The sequence below is a fragment of the Coregonus clupeaformis genome, chromosome 21, assembly GCF_020615455.1.
Source record: "Coregonus clupeaformis isolate EN_2021a chromosome 21, ASM2061545v1, whole genome shotgun sequence".
Classification (NCBI taxonomy): domain Eukaryota; kingdom Metazoa; phylum Chordata; class Actinopteri; order Salmoniformes; family Salmonidae; genus Coregonus; species Coregonus clupeaformis.
In genome coordinates this window covers 51,029,399-51,039,950 of record NC_059212.1, presented here as the reverse complement: position 1 = coordinate 51,039,950, position 10,552 = coordinate 51,029,399, and the positions used below count along the sequence as shown (strand labels likewise).

Below are 10,552 nucleotides of genomic sequence, written 5' to 3'. Positions count from 1 at the left end.
ATTGATCTAAAAGCGCAGATTGACTCTTTCATGAACTCAATTTTATTGAATATAACATGTTTGATGATTTTGTGGTACAAATACACAATGTTACCAGTTGTAAATAAGTTCTTATAATAATAATAATAATAATGTGCCATTTAGCAGACGCTTTTATCCAAAGCGACTTACAGTCATGCGTGCATAAATTTTTGTGTATGGGTGGTCCCGGGGATCGAACCCACTACCTTGGCGTTACAAGCGCCGTGCTCTACCAGTTGAGCTACAGAGGACCACCAATGAAAACGAGTAGCAGTCAACAGTCAAACATGAAAACCATTTCACAAATCAATTGGATGAAAAAGCTGGTCAAAATGTCTTAAAATACCTTCTGTACCACATTTTCACATAGAAAGTGTTATAGAAAAAAACTATGTAATTATGAACTATTTGTTCCATCTGTTCTGAGACAACATTACACTTGTGTGTGGATCCCCAGGGTATGTAGGTACCACATATTGAGTCACTGGACTCTCTCCTATGTGAGTTCTCTGATGTGACTTCATTTTGGAGCGCTGGGTGAAGCATTTCCCACACTGTGTGCACTCATAGGGCTTCTCCCCGGTGTGGACCAGAGCATGTCTGATCAGGTTGCACTGCTGGGTGAAACTCCTGCCACACTGTTCACAGGTGTACGGTTTCTCGCCGGTGTGACTCCGGAGGTGTACTTTGAGCTCGCTGAAACGCTGGAAGCTCTTCCCACAGAAGGTGCAGCTGAAACGCCTCTCGGTGGTGCCGCCCGACCTCCACTGAGTCCTCATTCTCTTCACCATGTTAAAACTACTGCGACTCAGGCTGTATCCAGAGAAGGTGGAGGTGGTGCCCATGTTTGACCCTGTCATGCATTCACTCATTCTCACTGTTGATTCTGAAGCCCTGTATTGATGCTGCATTGGCTGTAGAGCTAAACTATTTCCTTCATTATTTAAGTTCAGCCTCTCGCTGCTCTCTCCATCTGACATCTGTTGTCTAGTCTCATCAGCCAATGTCCTGACATGTCTTTTCATGTGTGATCCTGCACTGAACATGTTAGCATGTGGTTTCCATATAGAAGAGTGAAGCGATGGCCCTACATCATCTGTCATAGTAGGAACGGATGGCAGCCCACTATGAGATGGGAAAATTGAGATATTCTGAGAGTACTCTTCTGTGGAATGAAAGGAGAAATCTGGGTGGCCATCAGGGTCAGTGTCTCTGCCTGGATCCACAGAGGTCCACAGCTGCCCATCAGTCTCATCCATAACAAACTGGTCAGGTCCTGCCAGGGCCGTGGTCTGATCTAGCTCCTCCTCTTTCTCATCCTTCACCATCACTAGCTCTAGTGAGTCCTTGTCTGGCTGGTGCTGCTCTGTGCTGAACACCTCTGTAGACGCGAGCCGGGGTGTGCCTGGTTCCTCTGGATGATCAGAATTGGGGTAATGTTCCACTGAGTCTTCGAGAGATATGTTGGGTTGTGTGATGAAGTCTTCATTACAGTGCCGTTGCTCAAAAGATGGTGGTTTCCCAGGCTTGGAACCAGACTCTAAAGATTTGGGGATAAACATAAAATAAACATTACAAAAGACCCTTAACAGTTGGAAAACATGACTGCTTTAGAACTGACTGTGTGTGTACGTGTGCTCCATATGCCAGAACATAAAACACCCAACACCAATGTAGCAATTTGGAACGTGCATACCACCACACCCACACAGTCTTCCATAGACAGACAGAGCAGTACCCCTTATGGTCGCACCCACCCTCTCCAGTGACCCTGAGCTCTTCCTGATGGTCAGTCTTCCACACGTCTTCTGCTGTCTCCTCATCTTTGATCAGTATGGGTTCAGTCTCCACTCTCTGCTCCACATCTGTAGGCTGTAACAGGGGACTGAGGTTATTACTCTGGACACAAACCATTTCTAACCATTTTCATACTCATGAATCACACAAAAGCGGTAAATACTCTCGATAATAAATGAACAGAATTGATCCAAGAGGTCAGGTCTCTGTTGTTGTAAAAGGTGATGTATCACACCTGGGGTTGAGAGTCCTCTTCAACAGTCATCTCTCCTTCTCTCCACTGTGAGGTACTCCTCTGCTTGTTCAAAACAATCTTGACTGGATATGAAGATCTCTCTGATGCCATCGGGTAAAAAACTGGAAAATAATTGTATTCAGTCAAATATTAGGGCTAATCACACCTCCAGGACACCTACAGCACACAATATCACAGGAAGGCCAAAAAGACCATCAAGGACATCAACCACCCGAGACACTGCCTGTTCACCCCGCTATCATCTAGAAGGCGAGGTCAGTACAGGTGCATCAAAGCTGGGGCCGAGAGACTGAAAAACAGCTTCTATCTCAAGGCCATCAGACTGTTAAATAGCCATCACTAGCACATTAGAGGCTGCTACTGCCTATAGAAATCACTGGCCACTTTAAGAAATGGAACACTAGTCACTTTAATAATATTTACATATATTGCATTACTCATCTCATATGTATATCCTGTATTATATAATATTCTACTGTACCTTAGTCCATGCCGCTCTGTCATTGCTCATCCATATGTGTATACACTACCGGTCAAATGTTTTAGAACATCTACTCATTCAAGGGTTTTTCTTTATTTTTACTATTTTCTACATTGTAAAATAATAGTGAAAACATCAAAACTATGAAATAACACATATGGAATCATGTAGTCACCAAAAAAGTGTTAAACAAATCCAAATATATTTTATATTTGAGATTCTTCAAATAGCCACCCTTTGCCTTGATGACCGCTTTGCACACTCTTGGCAATCTCTCAACAAGCTTCATGAGGTAGTCACCTGGAATGCATTTCAATGAACAGGTGTGCCTTCATAGAAGTGAGTTTGTGGAATTTCTTTCCTTCTTAATGCGTTTGAGCCAAACAGTTGTGTTGTGACAAGGTAAGGGGGGTATACAGAAGATAGCCCGATTTGGTAAAAGACCAAGTCCATATTATGGCAAGAACAGCTCAAATAAGCAAAGAGAAACGACAGTCCATCATTACTTTAAGACATGAAGGTCTGTCAATACGGAACATTTCAAGAACTTTTAACGTTTCTTCAAGTGCAGTCGCAAAAACCATCAAGCGCTATGATGAAACTGGCTCTCATGAGGACCGCCACAGGAATGGAAGACCCAGAGTTACCTCTGCTGCAGAGGATAAGTTCATTAGAGTTACCAGCCTCAGAAATTGCAGCCCAAATAAATGCTTCACAGAGTTCAAGTTACAGACACATCTCAACATCAACTGTTCAGAGGAGACTGTGTAAAACAGGCCTTCATGGTCGAATTGCTGCAAAGAAACCACTACTAAAGGACACCAATAAGAAGAAGAGACTTGCTTGGGCTAAGAAACACGAGCAATGGACATCAGACCGGTGGAAATGTGTCCTTTGGTCTGGAGTCCAAATTGGAGATTTTTGATTCCAACCGCCGTGTCTTTGTGAGACGTGGTGTGGGTGAACGGATGATCTCCACACCACGTGTGGTGTTATGGTGTGGGGATGCTTTGCTGGTGATTTATTTAGAATTCAAGGCACACTTAACCAGCATGGCTACCACAGCATTCTGCAGCGATACGCCATCCCATCTGGTTTGGGCTTAGTGGGACTATCTTTTGTTTTTCAACAGGACAATGACCCAACACAACTCCAGGCTGTGTAAGGGCTATTTTACCAAGAAGGAGAATGTTGGAGTGCTGCATCAGATGACCTGGCCTCCACAATTCCACGACCTCAACCAAATTGAGATGGTTTGGGATGAGTCGGACAGCAGAGTGAAGGAAAAGCAGCCAACAAGTGCTCAGCATATGTTGGAACTCCTTCAAGACTGTAGGAAAAGCATTCCAGGTGAAGCTGGTTGAGAGAATGCCAAGAGTTTGCAAAGCTGTCATCAAGGCAAAGGGTGGCTATTTGAAGAATCTCAAATATAAAATATATTTTGATTTGTTTAACACTTTTTTGTTTACTACATGATTCCATATGTGTTATTTCATAGTTTTGGCGTCTTCACTATTATTCTACAATGTATAAAGAAAAAAAATAAAGAAAGAAAAACTTGAATGAGTAGGTGTTCTAAAACTTTTGACCGGTAGTGTATATTCTTAATTCCATTCCTTACTTAGATTTGTGTGTATTGGGTATATGTTGTGAAATTGTTAGATATTACTTGTTGGATATTACCGCACTGTCGGAGCTAGAAGCACAAGCATTTCACTACACCTGCAATAACATCTGCTAACCACGTGTATGTGACAAATAGAATTTGATTTTATGGGTTTTTTCAGTTGTTCCATGGTACAATCAAATAGCTCTCAAGAACCCAAGGGGGCATACCCAGTTTACAGCCAGTCCCCCTTTTGGGTTCTCAGCTGATGGTACGAACTACAGCTGGCTCCATGTGAACTACAATTCCGATGCGCTGTTTAATCCCAACGCTCTGTCTAAACGCAAATACGCCTCATTTGCCATACGGTTTTGGAAAACTTTGGAACTTAACTTTCATATAAGCGAGAAAGAATCTTTCAAATACAAAAGATACACTTACTGTGCACAGTTTAGCAAAGTTGCACCCGGTTGTTTTCACACACAACCTCAGCTACAACACATCCTCTCACTCTAGCCCAGACATTAGTTGCTTTGCAGCTTCCGGTTTCATTTCCAAAATAAAAGTCTAGAGCTTGTTTTAGAACTGCATTCAATAACGATGTTACACCAGTAGATGGTGTAGTATAGGCTTGGGCCTTCAGCAAATGACTTAGTGAGAATGATCAAGACTGTCACACCCTGGCTATGGGACTCTAGTTGTTGAGCCAGGGTGTGTTTGTTCTATGTGGTGTGTTTCTATGTTGGGGGTTCTAGTTCGTCTATTTCTATGTTTTGCCTGAGTGACTCCCAATCAGAGGCAACGAGTGTCAGCTGTTGGCTGGTTGTCTCTGATTGGGAGCCATATTTAAACTGTCTGTTTTCCCTTTGTGTTTGTGGGTTTTTGTTCCGTGTCGGTATTTGTTACCGTTGGACGTTACGAGTCGTTTATTGTTTTGTTCGTGCTTTATTAAATAAAGTCTAAACATGTTCGTTCAACACGCTGCGCATTGGTCTACTTCTCTCCCTGACGATCGTGACAGAAAAACCCACCACAACTGGACCAAGCAGCGAGTCGAGGAGCCATCGCCAGGGAGATCCCTAGCAGATCTCCGTGGCAGCCTCGACTGGGTCAAGCCGAGGGAAGAGCAGAGAGAGTGGACTTGGGAACAATGGAGGAAGAGCCTCGACTGGGTCAAGCCCATTGAGGAGCTGAATAGCGGGAGTTGGAGACAGAAGAGCGAGAGTTGGGCGAGAACGATAGAGGCCTGGCCCACGGGGAGGAGAGACCCCCAGAAATTTTTTAGGGGGGGGCTCACGACGTCGGGCCAGCAGGAGACCGCGGCAGAGCGGCCCAGCGGATTGGCAGAGGAGGCCGCCAGGTTAAGGGGGCCACTGGTCGAAGAGGGGGTGGAAGATGTAGAGGCACGGCGAGAGGTACTGGCGTGTGTTGCCAGTCCGGTCCGGCCTGTTCCTGATCCCCACGTAGGGCCAGTGGTGTGTGTTCCCAGTACGGTCCGGCCTGTTCCTGCCACTCGCACCAAGTCTACGGTGCGCATCGCCAGCTCGGCCCGGCCCATTCCTGCTCCCCGCACCAAGTCTGTGGTGCGTTTCGTCAGCCCTGTCCGGCCCGTTCCTGCTCTCCGCACCAAGTCTGTGGTGCGCGTCGCCAGCCCAGTCCGGCCCATTCCTGCTCCCCGCACCAAGTCTGTGGTGCGTTTCGGCAGCCCTGTCCGGCCCGGTCCTGCTCTCCGCACCAAGTCTGTGGTGCGCGTCGCCAGCCCAGTCCGGCCCATTCCTGCTCCCCGCACCAAGTCAGTGGTGCGTTTGCGTCAGCCCTGTCCGGCCCGTTCCTGCTCCCCGCACCAAGTCAGTGGTGCGCGTCGTCAGCCCGGGCACGGCCCATTCCTGCTCCCCGCACCAAGTCAGTGGTGCGCTTCGTCAGCCCGGTTCGACCGCTCCTGCTCCCCGCACCAAGTCAGTGGTGCGTTTCGTCAGCCCGGCTCGGCCCGCTCCTGCTCCCCACACCAAGCCAGTGGTGTGCGTCGTCAGTCCGGCACGGCCCGTGCCTGTTCCACCGGTGGCGGGTCCGGCACCGGTCAGGTGCTGCGTCACGCCGGAGCTAGAGCAATCCGCTCCACCAGTGTTCAGTTCAGCTCTGGTCAGCAGGGCCAGACCGGACCAGGGGTACTTTGGGGGGTTAGAGAAGGAGTGGGGGTCAAGCCCGGAGCCAGAACCGCCGCCGAGGAGGTATGCCCACCCAGCCCTCCCCTGTTTTGCTCTTTTTGAGGCGCGGTCGCAGTCCGCGCCTTTAGGGGGGGGGGGGTACTGTCACACCCTGGCTATGGGACTCTAGTTGTTGAGCCAGGGTGTGTTTGTTCTATGTGGTGTGTTTCTATGTTGGGGGTTCTAGTTCGTCTATTTCTATGTTTTGCCTGAGTGACTCCCAATCAGAGGCAACGAGTGTCAGCTGTTGGCTGGTTGTCTCTGATTGGGAGCCATATTTAAACTGTCTGTTTTCCCTTTGTGTTTGTGGGTTTTTGTTCCGTGTCGGTATTTGTTACCGTTGGACGTTACGAGTCGTTTATTGTTTTGTTCGTGCTTTATTAAATAAAGTCTAAACATGTTCGTTCAACACGCTGCGCATTGGTCTACTTCTCTCCCTGACGATCGTGACAAAGACACAGAAGAGCCTTGTCTAGAATAACTGCCTGAGCTACAAAATAGAAAGTAAATATGATTTAGGCTAGGCCTATTCCGCTATCTAAATATACCATGCTGTTGTGGGTTATTTAATGACCATATAATTGCATATTAAATTTTTTATAGCCACGTGGGGCTACTGTGGTGATCATGTAACTTAATGAATCACACTTTTTCCAGTATTTGGGAGCATGGACTGTAGGCCTTATATTAGGCATTTTGACTGTTGTATTGGTGAATTCCACTCTGTATGTAGGCTTGTTATAGCCATTTGCGTTGCACAACCCCATCACGCAGAGGCTATATCCATATCAATAAATGAGACAAAACAAAATATTGATTAAGTCTTGGCTATAACCTGTCCTGAGCTAAATAGCCAAGGGGTCCCAAATGGTCAAGACTATCTATAGCCTATTCTTATTGCCAGATGTGTTTTCCCTATCTGCCACTGCACGTGCTTCTTCAACTATTTTGTTAAATGTATTTAGAGGCCTGTGAGCTAGGGTCTCTTCTAAGGGGAGCCCTATAATACAGTTATAAAACAGAGTTCAAAAATTATTCCGCAAGACACCAGTACACACAAACGATAACATACGCACTATGCACACACGTACATAGATTTTGTGTTGTAGATATGTGGTAGTAGAGTAGTGGCCTGAGGGCACACTTAATGTGTTGGGAAATATGTTGTGAATGTACTGTAAATAAATAAATAATTGTATAACTGCCTTAATTTTGCTGGACCCCAGGAAGAGTGGCTACTGCCTTGGCAGCAGCTAATGGGGATCCATAATAAATACAAATACAGTAACCAAAATGATAGCCTAAATTGCAATGCCTACAAGTTGAAGGCCTATTTTTATTTGGATAGGCCTAAATTAAACATTGAATTATTAAAGTGATAGGCTAAAGAACTTTAGAGAATTAATATAATTTTGTATACACACATTGATTTCAATAAACAAATGGATAAGACTGTTCTGTTCTCTTTGATTTAGTTCCTATTGCAACTCAGACAAATGACTGGATGGATGACATACTGACTGAATTGAACTGAATGAATTAAATGTTCAAATATGTTGGAATGACGAGTTGCACGCATCATGCATGCTCTGCACTTTATTTGGCTAGTAGGCAAATAGGTCTACATTAGGGTATAATGGCTATGGCTGCATGCCTCCAGAAGGGCATCTTCTGAAGCTGAGGGGTGCTTTTCCGAAGGTGCATGGTGCTGTGGTGCTGCATGGAGATCACAAGCTCTTCAACTGGGCAGCAGTGTTGCGATGGAGGGAATCGCCTATACGGAGACTGCCTAAGACCACTGCAACAGAGTTATTGTAAAGTGGGAGAATATGTTTATGCCAGACTTAGCCTACGTTTAACCTCTCCCTTGTTCATTTCAAAGTCCATATCTTCATTACCCGATTCATATAAATCATGTAAAATTATTTAAAATTCATATTAACCCCTCCTACAGAATATGATTTGGCATGATTTTGAGTGATTAAATAAATATCAAAATATTCTATAAATACATATTTTGAGTGGCAAAGACTCCAGTGGTCATATTAATTCATAGATTCACCAAACATCTATTATTATTCAATGTTTAATTATTCCTGGTAGATACTACTGGTTATAATTGCTGACAGAGCCCAGAGAATGGTATGGTGCAATATTGAATTAGTCATATTTTGATACGGTGCATGCATGGGGATGTTCACGTCACCCAGAGGTATGCCCATGCAGTAGAGATACACCTAGTGGACTGAAACTTCACTGTTGTAGTACTAGCTTTATTATGCCTATCTAAACTTGTGCTGGCAAACAAATCCATTACATTAGCTACCTAAATGTGACGCAAACTCAACTGAGGAGTAATAGAGAATGGAGACTTTTAACTTGAAAAAGTGCAGGATACCCATTCCGGTTTCACTGACTTGTTCGCATAGCACTCCTCACAAGCAGTTTGGTGTACGTTTTTTTTGTTGGTGAGATGAAACTGCCAAAACGCTGAAAGGTATTATTGTACATCAGAATTGCAACACAAGATTTGTTCAAACCTAAAATATTAGTCAGTAATCTTATCATGGTGTTCGTATGTTCACAGATGAAATTTCACGTTTACGTTTCACGCATGGCTTTTCTTAGGATCATAACAATTTACATATGGATTTTCTTACGATCCTAACGATATGTATGTTCAACCTTTTGGCAGGTATCTCGCTCTATAAATGCCCCTCACGCGGCAGACAGCTTCGTGAATAGACTATAATTTCCATCTATTGCAAGGATGGTCAACTTTGATGGGGTGGGGGATATAAAAAAAAATCTGAACTCATCATGAGGGGCTGCAGTGGCTGGCGGGTTTGCGTACCCACATCAATACCCACACATACAGTCAGCATTTTGCCATAGGGTGGAGAGAAAAGTTTTTAATATGAGTGAGAGTGACTAACAAAATCAATGGGGGTCCCATCGGTAATTCAACCATGATTTACGAAAAAAGATTGCAGTCAGAGTGCAGTATAATTGCGTCCAAAAGAACACTATTTTTTACTGCAGTACTTTTGCATTGTAACTGCAGTTAGTGCAGTATAATTCTGCAATTACTACATACAAAATACCACAGTTACTGCACCTTTACTGCAGTTTCAAAGCTGCAATCTTTTTTTGTAAGGGGCTGGCTAGACTAATTTACCAATCAAACAAATGTTAGATGACATGGGCTAATTGAGTGACTGACATTACAAGAGAAAACTGCTGATGCACAACTACATTTCACCTTGTGTATTCAACTATTCTAACTCTCAACAGTAAATTGAGACCCAGACAGTTGCCAATCCCTGGTCTATCGAATGGCCTAGCAATCAAATAACCATGAATAAGACGTCAACTACCTTTTCTCCTGACTCGTTGTGTTTTCTTCAGCTCGCTCTCCATCATTTGACACTTCCTTTTCAGTACATCAATATCTCGCTGGCTTTGGGTAATTTCCAAACGTATAACTGCACAGCTATCATCTACACGTTGGTTTATTTCTGCTACAGCTGCTTTAGCTAAAACCTCCATTATGGAGACCAACTGCGCCTGAAAATTGCAGCTGGCCATCTTGTCCAGCCCAGTATTCTCTGTGATTAAGTAAATAGTCTACAAATCTCGAGCCAATGTGCAATAAACAATTCGTTTATTTCAAGTTCTCACACTATGGTAAATGTTATTTGCACAATTTGGCATTTGTTAAGAGATCGATTAAGGCAATAGATGTTGATAAATTCCAACAACGTTTCAAAAGGGAGATACGTGCGCAATCGCACTTCCGTTCAACTTGTGACGTAAGTATTTTTTACCGTAAATATGAGACTGCAAAAGCCCTTCAAAATGGGCAGTTTAGCACTGGCAATTCAAATACCAGAGTGGATAGGGCAGCCATATCTATTGACTAAAAAAAGGAGACGTTAAAGGATTCAGATAGTAAAACGTCTTCTGTAAGTGAGAGTGCAGTCCATTGGCTCATATGGTTAGAACTGCATAAAAGGCTATATGCATTTATAATGCACAACACACTGTGGTAAAATACAAAAACACTTTATTCAACCATTCTTAAAAAGTAATGGTTCCTTATGAGTCTAATGATGCCTTTATAAAGGATTGAACACTGGTGTCAGGAAATTGTTAAACATTTCAAATATTGCCATCTCCATTGTCAT

The 10,552-nt window shown here is 44.0% G+C and overlaps 1 protein-coding gene across 2 annotated transcripts; it reads right to left on the bottom strand.

Moving 5' to 3' along the window:
- Positions 1 to 205: 205 nt before the first annotated feature.
- On the bottom strand, positions 206 to 10,189 carry LOC121535596 (zinc finger protein 35-like). 2 transcript variants are annotated; one of them, XM_041842814.2, is made up of 4 exons: positions 9,743 to 10,189; positions 2,054 to 2,175; positions 1,760 to 1,893; positions 206 to 1,561 (listed from the first exon to the last, which is right to left on the bottom strand). In XM_041842814.2, the coding sequence occupies exons 3-4, from the start codon at positions 1,842 to 1,844 to the stop codon at positions 426 to 428; spliced, it is 1,221 nt and encodes a 406-aa protein (XP_041698748.1). In that variant the 5' UTR covers positions 1,845 to 1,893; positions 2,054 to 2,175; positions 9,743 to 10,189; the 3' UTR covers positions 206 to 425. The 2 variants fall into 2 exon arrangements, with proteins under 2 accessions (XP_041698748.1, XP_041698747.1); XM_041842813.2 differs by having other exon boundaries at positions 1,779 to 1,893; positions 9,743 to 10,188.
- Between the last annotated feature and the right edge of the window lie 363 nt (positions 10,190 to 10,552).

What these genes read in the sequence shown, in the direction of transcription:
- LOC121535596 (XM_041842813.2), bottom strand. Translation starts at nt 9,953, where the DNA reads ATGGCCAGCTGCAATTTTCAGGCGCAGTTGGTCTCCATAATGGAGGTT. An exon ending in ACAACGAGTCAGGAGAAAAG is followed by an intron (nt 2,176 to 9,742) that starts GTAGTTGACGTC and finishes ATTATTTTCCAG; the next exon opens with TTTTTTACCCGATGGCATCA. An exon ending in GCTCAGGGTCACTGGAGAGG is followed by an intron (nt 1,562 to 1,778) that starts GTGGGTGCGACC and finishes CCAAATCTTTAG; the next exon opens with AGTCTGGTTCCAAGCCTGGG.